The sequence below is a fragment of the Tachypleus tridentatus genome, chromosome 13, assembly GCF_004210375.1.
Source record: "Tachypleus tridentatus isolate NWPU-2018 chromosome 13, ASM421037v1, whole genome shotgun sequence".
In the NCBI taxonomy this organism is placed as follows: Eukaryota; Metazoa; Arthropoda; class Merostomata; order Xiphosura; family Limulidae; genus Tachypleus; species Tachypleus tridentatus.
The window spans coordinates 196259449-196275951 of NC_134837.1; the positions used below are offsets into that span (position 1 = coordinate 196259449).

The 16503-nt window shown below is 34.7% G+C and overlaps 1 protein-coding gene across 1 annotated transcript in view; it reads right to left on the reverse strand.

The window, feature by feature from the left end:
• LOC143237949 (potassium voltage-gated channel protein Shab-like) overlaps positions 1–16503 on the reverse strand; it is a 112188-nt gene that overhangs the window by 49815 nt on the left and 45870 nt on the right. Inside the window, exon 3 of the mRNA XM_076477723.1 lies at positions 5817–6680. Coding sequence (XP_076333838.1) covers positions 5817–6680 — 864 coding nt within the window. The remainder of the gene's footprint in view (positions 1–5816; positions 6681–16503) is intronic.

Below are 16503 nucleotides of genomic sequence, written 5' to 3' on the forward strand. Positions count from 1 at the left end.
TCCCAACACATAATCACACTGTCTGGGTTAGTTTTGCAATACTGCTGCTAGCATGTTCAAGACCATTCTGACACGCTTGCCTATTACACCATACTACAAAAGGAAATACTATATTATTGTAAGCTGTGTTTAAAGTTCTATACTGTTTTCACAGACACCGTAGTTCTTTCAATTTATGATGACTCTCCTACGTCACGTGTTTTTTGTAACTACGATGATAGATCTATGGGATAATTTTCGAAGTTAATAAAAAACTGCTAGTTGATCGCCATTTAACTGTACAAAATTTTTAGTTGTTTTTTTTAACTTACTTATACATTACTCAGCAATTGTTTGAATTTTGCGCAAAGCTACACGAGGGCTATCTGCGCTAGCTGTCCCTAATTTAGCAGTGTAAGACTAGAGAAAAGGTAACTAGTCATCGCCATCCACCGCTAACTCTTTGGCCACTCTTTTAGCAGAGAATAGTAGGATTGACCGTTACATTATAATGCACTCACGGTTGAAAGGGCGAGCATGTTTGGTGTGACGGGGATTCGAACCCGCGGCCCTCAAATTACAAATATCGTATCCTCAACCACCTGGGCCATGCCGAGCCGCCAACGTTTGCGTTCACAGTTTATACAAATAGCGTGCAGCATATCAAAGCACAAAAGCGGTTCGAAGTTGCACTGGTCTTTTGGATAATACGTTACCTAAAATATAACGTTCATACTGAGTTTTTGAAACAAGAACATTTTTTTCATAATGACTCGCTCTTGGTAATAACATTACGCCTTGTTAATTGATTGACAATGACATTTTTTGTTAATTAGCATGTTAATGTTTAAAATTTGGAATACTAACATAAAATCTCCAATGCATTTCTATATTTCGAAAAAAAGAATTTCATGCATCAAGTAATTGATCATCCATACAGAAATTCCTGTCTGCAAGGGGGTGAGGGAGAATCCTCAAAGTTGAAATCCGTTTTATTTTCACTTACTTTTATTTCCTCTCCAATATAAGTTATTTAATCACTCGTGTTTGAAATATTACCTTCAAACTCAATTGAAAACGTCATCTTCTGGACGTCCTCATTGATAATATTGGGATTATGTCGAAAACATCATAAACACTGATTATTCATATGGCGTTATCGATTTTTTTTAAGCACAAACATACACAACGGTCTATTTGCGCCTCAGAGTTTTGATCTAACTATAAACTTATCGCTATCAACTGAGGGACTTTATGTACGTTGCTTGCTTTATCAGAAGTTAATGATACTTCTGGTTACTAATTGAACTCAATAACTAGCGTTTGACATTTTGTCACCTCTATTTAAAGTTTCCATTACTATTTTATCATTTAAGCAAAATAGTTAAACCCAACAAATAACTAAACTGTGCGAAAATCTGAAATGTCTACTTTTTCTTCAAAAATCACAAGCAGGGCCCCATTTGAGACAAACGAGTAAGAAGATTTGTTACTATTTGTGTTGGGACAAAACCGAGATTGCGTGTGAATTAAAAATGATTCCAACTCAAGACGAAGTTGATATGATTCGGATTTGACGTGCTCACAAAACCTTAACCCAAAATTTTGTTTTGTGTTTGACAATAAACACTGGTAAACGGCACTACGCATATTACCAAAATATAAATAAACACTTTATACTGCTAAGTATGAGTAGATAGTCCTAGAAGAGCACGATAAGAGTTGTTTTTGTGCTTTGTTTTAGAACAAAACTACATTGGTCCAACTATTTTGTTGAATGTTGGGAATCGAACCACGGATTTTAGCATTGTACTTACCCTGTTTACCGACGGCCCGTTAAGAGTTAAAATGTATGTAAAAGTTCAAGAAAAAGTTGACTCTTTTTCTTCCCCTTTGAAACAAAAAATCTGATGTAAACTAAAAGTCAATGCCTCGTTTTGTTTAAGAACGTAATTATGTAATATTCATACACTATGTTTTTATTAATTCTGTCAATTATGTTTGACGATGAACGTACATAAAGGTAAGCTGTGCTGTCCACATATACCCCAAATTGTCATTTTTCAACGTCAAGCAGTTTCAGACTTTATATAGGTACATTACAACCGAGGACTTCAGTTTTATTTGCATTATGTAAGAAAATGTTCTGCTGTGAAAAACCCATTAATCTTCAACCTAATGCTAAGCCTTTTCCAGTGAGATAACATTGTCTCAAAAATAAACTAAACCTCTGGAAATAATTCTGTAGTAGTTAGGCCTTTACTCTACTAAACTATAAATATCTTTTCCCATGATGCACTATCTTGTATAGTTTACACTTAAAAGTTATCACTGGCGTGTACTACTAATACTTTCATTGTTTTGTTTGTTTGATCGATCTTACACAAGGCTACAAACAGATTATTAGTGTTATCTTTTAGCAGTTTAGAACCAATACGTTAAAAGAAAGGTATTAGCTAGTCAACATCACCCATCATTAACTCTTCGGTTACAATAATCAAATAGCAGGATTTGACTATCACTCTTATTAACTCATTCATTGCCCCAAAGTATGCATGTTTTGGAGGGCAACAAATGCGAACCATTCATCCTCGAACTCAAAGTCTGGTATACTAACTACTAGCCTCACTTCTGTTACTAACTATACTAGACCATAGACACAGTCAGAATTAAATTCAGTGCGTCATTGCTTTGAGAGTAATTAGTTTTGTTTTTTGACTTCCTTTTACAGATTTCACTTGTGAAGTCGCATTTTTAAAAGTCCATTTATGAGTTCGAATAATTACAAGGGTGTAGGTTTCTGCGTTTCACCAATTAGTTTGCAATTTACTTAGGTTGTTCTGTTAGGCTTTACAAGACCTTACCTATCTTTCATCTACGCACTCCTCAAAAAAAGATTGATTGGTTTGTTTGTTTGTTTTTTTGAATTTCGCGCAAAGCTACACGTGGGCTATCTGCACTATTCATCTCTAATTTAGCATTGTAAGACTAGAGGGAAGACAGCTAGTCATCATCACCCACCGCCAACTCTTCGGCTACTCTTTTACCAACGAATAGTGAGATTGCCCGTCACATTATAACATCCCACGGCTGGATGAATGAAGATGTTTAGTGTGGCATGTATTCGAATAAGCGACCCCCAGAATACGAGTCGAACGCCATAATCTTTGTTAAGCACAAAGCTACACAATGAACTATTATGCTCTGCCCGCCACGGTTATCGAAATCCGGTTTTCAGCGGTGGGAGTCAGATGACATACTGCTGTGCCACTGTGGACCCCTCATAGATGATGGAACCTGACAGCTTCTACACGTTACTCAGTGGTATGACCACACAGCTCAGGTAGTTCATCTACAGAATACAGTATGTTTTTTTTTTGTTAAGGAGAAAGCTACACAATCTGTTCTGTACTACTATAGAAATCAAACCCAGCGTAATCCTTCAAGTCTACCTATGAGACAAACATCGAGGTGGAAGGGGCGGGACGATCAAGAATGTCCTAACCCTCAAATTATTCACATATTACGCGTTTGCCTGTTACAATAATCATATTAAAAAACTCACCACAACAACTAGGTAAAAATAGCATGTTTTTAAATGTAAAATACATATATCTTGAGCACTAACTAATTACAACACTGATGATAGTTTTGTTTTTATTTTTTATGCAACTCGTTGGAAAAACGATAACTGACAAAGTTACAGACCAGTAAGCAACTTGACTTATAAATACTTTCAAAAATAGGTCATCCTAGGGTTAAGTACAATAAGAAATTTATCTTTAAGTGTACTTCTCTAACTAGCTTAGGGAAGCAATATTTGTATAAAAAACAATGTTAGGTAATCTTTACCTTCCTTGTTTCTTTTGTTATTAAATCTCTAATGGCCTCATTAGATACAAATTGCATAGCATGCTTTGTGGTAGGTAATCATCAATTTATTTAACTCGGTAAGTAGTTGTGTTTTTAAACTCAAAGTGAAAATCTGCCCTATTTCAGGTTTCTTTTTTTGTTTGTTTCACACACACACACACACACACACACACACACACACACATTTTCCGGCAAAATTTCTAAAACAAAATAACCCATATAAAGTTTCGAACAGTTTCCATAGCAAACATTACAGTAATCGGGCAATCTTATTCTGGGCGATGGATGATAACACACATATACACAACGGATCATTTTTACAGTGAGATGAAGTGATCATAAAAAACAAACCAATAGATCTGCCCATATTAAAAAAAGAACAAAAGTCCATACACAAAAGTGGCAGTTGCACTTTTTAAGAATCGTCTGTATAAACTAATACAGCAGGACTTCGCTGTGGATACGAACAGTGGGAAACATTCAATATAGTTAGTACCCATGTAGCGAATTTTCAATCATTCGACAGTGCAATGTTGCCAGAGTAGCCTTATACCAAAAGTAATGTTCTTAGATCCCTACCGCGGAAAGTTTCTACAGCAAGAATGTTACATGATATTGAACGAAAAACTTAACACTTCGTATGGGAGAACTTTTAATTCCCTCAATGAAAGCTAAAGACTTCGCCTAGAAGAGCATTTCAAATTGAAAAATGGTTCCAAAAGTACTCTCCGAAACAAAACTTATCTTAAAAGGGAAGTTTAATTACGAAAAAGAACTCTTCTCCCTAAAAATGTAATTGTGATAAAACTACACATTTCCTCATGCCGTTAACAAGATAACAAAAATACTTGAAACTTTCAGAGGTTCACAAGCTTTCTTCCACTCACATCTACGAACAAAATGTATGGTTTCACGAAAAAGAAAATGCAAAAAACAAACAAACTGGGTAACAGTAGCTATATTTGATGGCATGTATTTCAAGTTCTTCCGGTGCAACCCTACTGGACTTTTGTGCCTTTGGTCTTCTTACACGTGATCTTGAAAGCTGATGGACAAGTAAATTAGAGGTTATTGGAAGTTCAATCAAGGCTATTAGACTGAATAATTGAGAGTTATTCTCTACAGGCTTAACTTCGCTTACAAAGATAAAATTTTATTTAAAAAAATACAAATAAATTGTGATAATTTAAGCACAAAAGAACAACCAGCACGGCTTGTGGTATTGGTGTGACACTACAAAGCGTGTGTAAGAAAACTGATAATAAAATATCCAACTTGTTTGCTGTTTATGTTTATAAAAATCCCAAATATATTTGGTGTTTAAGTGTAACAAAAATCATGTATGCTGTTTAAATACAAAACAAAACAAAACATTCCTTGGTGTTTAAACGCAAAAAAAAAAAAAAACTGATTTATTTGGTGTTTAAATGCAAAGATATGCCTAATTTATTTTAGGTTTAAGGTGAAAATATACCTATTTTACTTGAGGTTTAAAATACAAAAAAATCACAAATTTGTTTAGTGAGCGTTTGTTTAAACGTTTAAATTAAATAATTATATCCAATGCAGTTACTATATCTGATTTTTGGTATCAAAATGACTTATATACAAGTTTTAACAATATTTTTTCTTTTTGTTAGAGATTTTATGGGTTTTTTTTAATTTAAATATACCACTATGTTTAAAAGTATAAAAGGACAAATCTTCAAGTGATAATATATATACATACAGTGGAATCAAAATATGAAAACACAGATACTTTTAAGTTTATAGAAGCGTGATCTATTATTGTTTTCCTGTTAGAAATTAAGATACATGAGCATATTAAACAGAGGTGGAAAAGCTTCCAGATGAACAGATCACTGGAAGAGTAAGACACATGGAAGTTTAACCGTGATCCATTCATTTGGAAATGTTTCCATCATATCGAATGGAAAGTTAGAGATGAAAATGGAGGAACTTACTTGACTAATATTGTGACCGGTTTCCACCAGAACATCGATAAGGTCCATGGATTTGGCGAAGGCGTCCCTCAGGTTCACGTGGTGGAATGACACTATACTGCCATCCCGCTTGGCTCTCTCTAGCGCTTCTTTCCGCTTCAGTGCTTTTTCTCTCCGCATCTGGTTCTTGTAGAACTCGGCAAAGTTGTTAACGATAATGGGAATGGGCAGAGCAATGACTAGCACCCCACAGATGCAGCAGACACTCCCTATCATCTTCCCAAAAGGTGTGGTTGGGTAGATATCACCGTAGCCAACAGTTGTCATGGTGATACTTGCCCACCAAAACGTCTCTGGGATACTGGTGTATTTCGTGTTCAGCTCATCCTTTTCAGCAAAATATGCTAAACTCGAGAATATCATGATCCCTATGGCCAGAAATAGCATGAGCAACCCGAGTTCCTTGTAACTGTTTCTCAGTGTGAACCCAAGACTCTGTAAGCCCGTGCTGTGACGGGCTAGTTTTAAGATTCGAAGAATTCTCATGATTCGGAAGATCTGCACAATACGTCTGACGTCCTGAAACTGGTCGGTGTGCTTGTTGGATTCAATGAGAAACAAAGAGACGAAGTACGGCATAATAGCTAGCAAATCTATAATGTTCAGTCCGCCTTTAAAGAACTTCCATTTATTTGGCGCAGAAATAAACCTCAAGACGTACTCCAGTGTGAACCATGTGATACAAACAGCTTCCACCATGGCCAGCTTAGGATTATCTCCACCTTGCTGGCCATCTTTGTCTTCCACCTGAAGCTGGGGCAGCGTGTTGAGGGTGAGAGCTATTGTCGATAGAACTATAAATAGAATAGAGAGCACAGCGACGACCTGGAAGACAACCAACCACCTATTCAGCTCGACACACAGATGACTACTGGTCATGCAGAGACCACGACATCCAAGACAATGCTTAATGCTGTTAAAGGAGTATCACTAAGACTGCTTTGTAAACATCTGTCAAAGTCGTTTATAAATCTAGTTTAACAAGTTTAGATGAAGTGTCAGAAATATTTACAAGTCAAAAAATATAAACCATTGATAATTAAGGTAATGTATTACGCATCAATTTTACACGTGATAATCGCGATTTTAAATCTCTAACTTCTACTTCAACAATTAGTTAAACAAAAAAGCTTTGGCTAATATGTCAAGTTACACATTGCTTTACTACTTATCTGTCCTAGACGTGGTCTGACTGTCTTAGTTTTATAATGCTTTCACGACACACTAAAGTAAGGTATATTTGAATAATACGTTCTTGTTTATACAGTTTACGCCAATAAAACTTTAGAAAATAGTGAGACAAGTTAAGACACCGTTTAGTACAAGCCCTTCGGTTATCACGAGACATCTGAACAACTAACACATAAGTTCATAAATTTGTTGTATACATCACATACAAGACACAAAAATATAATCTCATCCCTCTCAGCGTGCAGGCGCTATCTATTATCTATGTTACTTAGATGGATAACTAGTGACGTGGGTAGCGCCTGCACGTTAAGAGGGATATCACTATGTTTTGTGTATTTTATAGCATAGTCTTTCGATTTTCGATCTCGTGGTGTGTGTGTGTGTGTGTGTGTGTGTGTGTGTGTGTGTGTGGACGTCTCTTCCTTTACTAACACGTGGGTTAGTAGTGACCTGTGATATGACTAACCCAAAAATACTTTTCAAACCTCTCTTACAGGCTTTCAAATAATAATGTTTCCTACATAATTCCTTCATAAGTCTAGCTTCCCGTACGGTTCGTGGAAAATTGTTATAGAGGTGACAGGTCCACAAATTAGAAAATAAAGAAAGAACGTGAGATGTCACGTTAATAACTATTATCTTTACTTTTAGTTTCCTGAAGTACTACCTGGCAAGTTTCAATACTTTATGGAGACGTTTCGTTTGGACCTTGTTATGTAGAAATGAATTTTTCATAACCCTATGAATTTTGGCATATTAGAATTTATATTAACTCCTGTTTGTACAGGTTTACGTGATTGATATATATTTTAATATCCATATTATCACAAATTATCTTACATGATGAACGTAACGTATAAAATATATGTATTTCAATGGTGGAACAGAAACTATAATAGCGTCTTAAATACACACTTGCTAAGCGGTCAGATAAGAGAACTTTAGGATCCTAGCTATTCATCGTTTTAAATTACTGACCCAAAGGAAGGTTGTCTGTTAGCAGTACCCACTGTCTCAATGGCTTTCTCCAAGTAACGAGATTGACTCTGAACATCATTATGTTTAAGTTCAATGATAGATTATACGCAAATTTAAGGCTGAAATAGAGTTGAAATATTTTTGTCCCTAGTGTTAGAAGTGTCACGTTTCAGATGTTTATTCCACTTAAGATAAAAAGTAATGTGGTAGCGCCTGCACACTGAAAGAGATAACGTTGCGTCTTTTTTTTTTCTGTTTTTTTTGTCTATAATAACGTACTCTACTAGAGATTTTGATTATCTCCTTTACAACATGACAGATATTTAGTGGCCTAAGCTAGAAGCGCCATCTATCGTCCAATGAACTTGTTTTCTTGATTTAATAAATATTGATTTTTTACATCACTAAACACTATAGTCTCGTTTCTGCCTGAGTCAGTCAAATAATTCAGTTTAAGTCCATAGTGACTTCCTCTGCCTATTACTGTTTCTACACTTATGTAAGGTTATCAATGTATAACAAGAATGTCACACGTAAAGAACAATGTTTAGAGATTGTCTATATAATTGTGTCGAGGTAATTAAAACGAATTAATTGTAACCAAACGTTATCGATAAACCTCTACATATTTCTATCACGTACAATTAATACAGGCTAAAGAAAAATGATTAAACTTTACTTGCCTTTTTGAAAGTACATAACGTACACAGTTTTTTAGAACTAGCAGACAATGAACTCCAGTTATTACCACTCACATGCACATATTACAATTACAAGAGGTACAGCGTCACCTGGTGTACAATTCAATATGCGTGCAGGAATACAACTTTACAGCTGTCACATGCAAGCAACCAATAACCAGGAAACATCACATCTGCAGAGTGCAGTCGTTCCACTGACCATTCCCACCATCAAATGTGAAAGTATGTCACGTGAGGCACGAAGACAAGACAGACAGACAGACACAGAAATACGGCTAGTTAGGTATACACAGGCAAGAGAAGAAGACTGCAAGATAGTGAAAGCTGGAAAACTGTAAATTAGTAAACAGTATGTGATACCATAATTCTTTAACTTTAAATAGTACAACTGGCTTTCATTTGAACGAAAGTAAAATTGTACAGGATATCCACAAAACATTCAAACAACTTAGTAATTTGAAGATAACAACTGCAGTTATTACGGGTTAACCGAGGTTAACATCTCTGGTTCGTTAGTAGCACCATTAGTACACTTTGACGTTAGGCACTGTTCGTGGCTCGAAGGAAGTCTACGCTATAATAATCTCAGCCCATATAAGTATTAGCGTCTTCGGAGCACACAACATTGCCATTTTGGGTAATTTTTTCTTATATACGATACCTTTAATATACCTCTCTCTGGTTTGCTTCCGTTTCTTTTAATTAATATATTACAACAATTTATGGATACCCTGTATTATAACAATGTCACTAATAAATTACATACTTATGACGTGTTAGTTGTAAGCCACTGAACCGACTATCAGACCTGATGTACAGAATTCATCAAATGATGGTTTAACATTTTCATATGGTTGCTGTTGTTGTTGTAGTGCTCTACAAAAATGTTGGATGAATTAATAATGTAATTACGTCACAGATTCCGAAGTTAACACAGTATATTTTGATGAATCAAAAACATAACACAAAACGTCACAGCTAAACTTGACAATATAAAATGTCCCAGCTAATTTGCTCTCGACGTGATAAAACATTTTTGAGCGACAAGAGAAAAACAAGATATATTAGAGGAATACAACTATTTCTGCAGTATACTACACTGTGTCTGTCAAGATAGTTTTTTTTTTTTACGACAAAAGCCCTTTAATATACAGTGCGATACGCTAACGACTAAGCTCAGCCCAACCCTACAAACAGAGAAATAAAACAAGTTGTTCGTATCAAAAGTAAATACAACTCGTAATACTTCGTTTCCATGCCGTTTTTGATATTTTCAATCTCAACGTCACCTTCTTCATATGGGCATCACAGTTAAATCAAAGACCTCCAGAACTCCGGTATAACAGTCCCTAATTTTGAGGAACTAATCAGAAGCACCGTCCTTTGAAGTGCTTTAAACCAAACAATGAGTTTCACGGTCATACTTATGGCAAACCATCAGTAGAACACTAAGCACCATGCTAAGTTTGATCGTAAAGGTGGATTTTCTCAAAACCTAGTTTGTATGTGTGGTCAGTTTGAAAGCTTACAGTTACGTTGAGTTTCCTATTCCAAAGTGTTATTTCTCACTAGTCCCATCTTTAGATTTATAAAGAGAGAAAAATATTTTAGTTTAAAAAAGAAAAAAGAAATCGGGTTGATGTTATATATTATACATGCGCGGTAACTTGATGACACATGCTTGTTCGGGTTCACCTACTGATTAACCTTATCAAAGCTGACCTAAGTCGGATCAGTGGTTTACAAAATTAAATAAATAAAAAATTGCAGTGAAAAATGTTTAATTTTCTACATACGTATAAAAAGTACATCTGAGCTCATTTGTTTACACTTTTCTTGACCTCTGACATTAAGTATAAATAATGCTATAAATTAATCGAACACTAAAATGGTACAAGTAGCACTAAAAATCAAGGTTTCCAAATCTCTTCTGTACATTATTTACAAACAAAAAATACGTTTAACATATTACACATTCAAAATGCTCCTTCATTTCAAAATATATAAACTTTCTAAAGACCACTCACTAACCACTTAATATGCAGGGTGTTCTGAATTCAATTTCGTCTATATTTGATCCAACAGTTGGATTTCAGATTTGATTTAAAACAGTGAATTATTGTCCACACGTATTAATAAACCCAGAAAACAATACAACTTCGAATTTTTTATACTTTTTGGACTTTTCAATAAAATGGGAGGGTAACACTTAAGCACTCGACAGACTTATTAAACGTAGGATAGTTCCCCCAAGAGGAACTCGCGCCTTTCCTGTTCAAAAAGAGTATTATACATACACTCTGCGTTACAGTTGTTGGGTTTTCAACCAGCTTCAACAGCTTATCACTTAGAAACCTATGGGTTTTATCTGAACCTGATTTGTATGATGACAGCAAGTAGGCAGTAATCAGTATCATATTCCATATCTATTGTAACTGTTACAACGTACCGAACTGTGAAGATATTGTAGGATTTGGCGATTCTTCAAGTATTCTGAGTAGTTGCATTAAATTGTAAGAAGTTATGGGCGAATACAAAGAAAAATATAATGAATAAATTTATTATTCCAAAAACTGTTTAATTTCAAAGTTTTCAATGTGTGTTATTGTCTTAGTTTCAAATAATTCCATTCCTCATTAGTACTCCTGAATACAAGTTAACCAAAGAAAGAGATAAGCTAGGCCTATATCATATTGAAAAAGTACAGTTTTTCTGTGATGGTGAATATAAAGCACGTTCGTTGGCACCAACATTATGTTTAAAAGAAAAATAAGTTATTATATGTCAACCATATACAACTATTACTCAAACTTTTTACTCAACACCGGAACTTACTAGGCCTGCTGGAATATGTCAGGCATAGTATTGTTTTAGACTAGTATATTTCAAGTTTTCTACACAATAAAGTAAACTTAGCTTTTACAATATAAAACAAAGACGAAACGTCTTCCTTACGCTTCTCACATCCCCTTCCCTCAAACAAAAAACGGTCAAACGGTACAAAGCAAATGTACCGAGGAATTCTGGGAAAGTAAAATGTACAAAAAATAAATAAAGTTTATACAAATTAGTTCTGTGGTCAAAAAACAAAATGTATTCTGTCTTATTACATCGGTGTACAGGTGTAAAAACCCAACGTAACGTCATGCTATAATGACTGCGAACTTCAGCTGGTAATAAAAAGTTGTGTGGAGCTGTTTTCACAAGGTGCTGGGGTCAAGTTGCACACAACATTTTTATTAAAGTCAGTGTACCCTCAGCACAGAAAAACGGTCGGGAACCACTGGTACCTATTTCACCAGTTTTCATGAGCAACAACCGCTATGGTATGGCGAGAAGCAGTGTTCAAGTTTCCTAACTTATCATAACAAACAGGTTGGATAACCAAGATACTACTTAATATATCTTAATTTCAGCAGTGCTACACGAGACACATTACTCGTTATAATTATATATGGGGTACATATGTTAATGCACGTGCTACACATGAGACACGTTAATGGTTCTAAATATATGTGAGGTATAACATATATGCACGTGCTACACGAGACACGTTAATGGTTCTAAATATATGTGAGGTGCGTATGGTTCTAATTATATCTGGGGTGTATATGTTAATGCACGTGCTACACATGAGACACATTACTCGTTATAATTATATATGGAGTGCGTATAACTTATGTAAATAAGTGTGCCTTATATACGTGTGTGTGCGCGCGCGCTTGATATCGGGTAATATTTTAATGAATGTACTCTGTGTGCTCACACATATGTTATACATTACTGCATATGTGTTACAAGATCAAGTACTTTCATTGCAGGATCCAATGAGTTTGCTTGGTTTGAATTCCGCGTAAAACTACTTGTCGGTTATAATAACAACCTTGTAAAGGAAGTTACATCCATAACACCTTCAGCAAAGTTATCGATAACGACAATAACCTTGCAGAGAAAGCTATACTAATAGTTGTCAATAATTATATGTACGAGACCCTCTATCTGACAAAATTCAACATAAAAATACTACAACCGTAGTAACTAAACGGTAAAACTATTAACTAGCTCTGCCAGTTGTTTCCGAGCTTATATTTAAAACATATTTATATACCCTTCAGCACTAAGATCAACATCTTGTGATTATTTTCATTTCTATACATTCTTAATGCCTTCTATTAAATAGTATGACATACACCAGGAATATCACACCAATGTTTTAATAAATCTTAAATATCTACTATCAATAAGTGTTTATTGAATATTCGACTTCCATGTGAATTTTTTTAAAAGAAATGGTTCACGTCTTTGTAAAAATACGTCCCCAACATACACACAGATATTCTGTAGCCTCGTCACGCCGCGCCCCTTACCAGTATGTATTATAATTAGAAAATTTCAAAAGGAATCTCGCAACAATAACGTTTAGTCACAGCTTATCAGTAAGCAAGAAAAATTAGGTTTGAAAACAATATTACTATGGCATGGTAACTGTGTAATGTGACAGATGTTTTATAGGCTTTGTCGCATTTATATACTGGGTTTGTTCTCTATAATGTGACATGGTATGGACTAAACGCAGAAAGGCCTCATCACTTCATCACTCCTTCATCCACAAAGAGAGTGCCAGTAGTACTGAAATTAAAAATTTTATTGTTGAAAAGATAATATATAAAAGCTGCAAGAACTTAACATAAAAAAACAATAGCCTATGGTGGAAAGCTACAGCAGCACAAATCTATTATTTTGATGCAATTAGATTCACGCAATTATCCCAATTACGCAGGTGATTGATGACAGGAAACTGTTAATCTAGATTCCATGGCATTACTATAAAGGAATCTATTAACACTGTTGTTGTTTTTCTTGGGGAAAACTACCATCATACATTTTGATAAAAATATTTTTACTAACAGCAAGTACATTTGCTCCGTTATGTTACTCTAATCCCTTGTTTAACACGACTACATCTTCAAAAATACCACTTTGTATACTTCTGTTACTTAAGTCTAATCTTTTGTTTAACAAGACTACATCTTTAACACCAAGACTAAGTGTACTTTAGAACAAGAATGTTGCCGTGCGAGGCTTCGTTTTTATTTATCTTATTTTATATAGTTTATTGTGATGACTTCCTAGGATGATGGTTTTATAGGTTTACAATATTAGGGTTGTTTATACACCAGCTTACCACAGTTTTATATCAGTCTCGTAATAATTTTGAATCTCCATTGAATATCATTTTTGACGCATTTTTACTTATTACGTAAATATGAACTTAGATAAGCAATATAAACTAGAGTTGCGATGTTCGACAGTTTCTCTATAATCGCCAAAAATTGTGTAAAATAACAAAAATTAACTTTCAGCCGTGGGGGCGTTATAATGTGACGGTCAATCCCACTATTCGTTGGTAAAAGAGTGGCCAAACAGTTGGCGGTGGGGGATGGTGACTAGCTCCTTTCCCTCTAGTCTTACACTGCTAAATTAGGGGCGGCTAGCGCAGAGACCTCTCATGTAGCTTTGTGCGAAATTCAAAACCAAACCAACAGATATAGACTGAAAAATATACAATAATGTTTAAGTATTTATTGATAAAATTATATTTAAAAACTATACAGTTGAAGTAAAACACCAACAGTGAATCAATGAGACAAACATAATCAGTGATGTCGATATGCAAAAACGGCTCGTTTGGGTTGAGAAAATATTTTACATAGAAAAGCGAACAACGTTTCGACCTTCAGTCATCGTCAGGTTCACAAAGAAAGAGGTAACTGACCGGAAGCTGACCACATGTTTGGAAGGGGTTGTGCAACTGAGTGTCGGAATGTAGAGGGCGTGTTAGATGTTTGAATATATGATTTGATTTCATTATATTTAATACAGGTATAAAGGCGTTCCTTTAGATTGGTTTATTTTGGGTTTAAGTTGTATAAGTAAGGCTTCTTTAATTTTGCGTTTGTTTATGTTTGTTTCTTTATTTAGTATTTGAGTGTTTTTCATGGTTATGTTGTGTTTATTTGACTTGCAATGTTCGAAAACGTGTGAAGGTGACTTTTTATGCTCTTTGAATCTGGTTTCCATTTTTCTACTTGTTTCTTCAATATAGAAGTCGTGGCAGTTATCACATTGTATTTTATAAATAATGTTGGTGTAGTGTTTGTCAGTGTAGTTTTTACATAGTATAGACCCCAGTTTTGTGCCTGGTTTTTGAATAAATTTGGTATTAACTGGAATGTCATATTTTGTTACTAATTTTTGCCAAATGTTGATTATTTGTCTGCTGATGTCGGAAATATATGGTATGCAGCAGTATATGGTTTCGTGATTTTTTGATTCGTGGGATATATTTACTTTTGTTGGTTGACTTTTAAAAAATTGTAATAAATACACAAACATTATCCAAAATTTATAGATAAAACTACTTAAAGCCATGTTGAACACAAAATACAAAGAACTACATGACTTACAAAAACAAAAAATGAACCTAGACCATCAACTAGCATGCTGTATTAAACCAGAGATTTACGGACTTATACAACGAAACAAACCAAATCAACACTAAGAACGACAGAGAAAAAAAGATCTGCCACAACAAAAAACTAGAAAAACTAAGATGCAAACAACAGAAAAGACACCAAAACAACAAACCGTTGACTAACCTCATAATTACAGATCCGACCGTCAATTAAACACAGACGAGATACATCTACTTAAAGGACTCAACTTCGCAATAGCACCTAGGTACATTCCAACCATAGAAATCAAAACATGTTTAGAAGATCTAGCCAGGAGACTCGTGATACTTTCTACAGAAAATAAAAACAAGAAAACAACCAACAGAAAGAAGACAACTTAGATAATTTTATTGACATCCAACAGCCAAACTTCCCAGGTAAAATTAAAAATTTATATTTTCCAGAGACACCTAAAAACAACATCTTAAACGATTTTTTCAAAGAATTTTCTCACAAAACCATCAACATAATTTCACAAAACAGAAAGCTAAAAAACAATCTTACAAAAAGAGACATTAATTCCATTAAAAACCTAAAACAAGACAAAAATATAAAAATTATAAAAGCAGATAAAGGTAACGCTATAGTTATAATGAACACATCCAAAAAATGAAGAACATCCTATCAGACATGAACAAATTTAAACCAATACACACAAATCCAACAAAGACACACGAGACGCAACTAAAATTACTACTAAAAATGAAAAAAACCAACACAATTTCACAAACACACCTACGTAAAACCGACTCACGCACACCACAAATACACGGCATCCCCAAACCTCATAAACCAGATTGTCCATTACGACCAATAATATCCACATATGAATCGTTTAATTACAATCTTGGTAAAAACATAACATGGGCATTCTCCAAATATGTAACATCAGCCAGCTCATTCATCAAAGACTTTTAATTTCAAGTCTAATCTAAATCAACTTAATCATAAAGCCTTAATGGCTAGTTTCGATGTTATATCCCTCTTTACAGAAGTTCCAACCAGTGAAGCCTGCAAAATAGCCTTAGAACTCTATATCCGAGACCCTAACCCAACTATAGACATTCCCAGCAACCAATTAGCAACCCTCATAGAATTCACCACGATAAAGCCAAACTTCATGTTCAACAACCAAAACTATATACAAACAAATAGCCTAAGCATGGGCAGCCCAGTATCACCAGTTCTAGCCAATATTTTTTATGACACAAGTTGAAACACAAGTAATTAACACAGCATTACATCCACCAATATACTGGTACA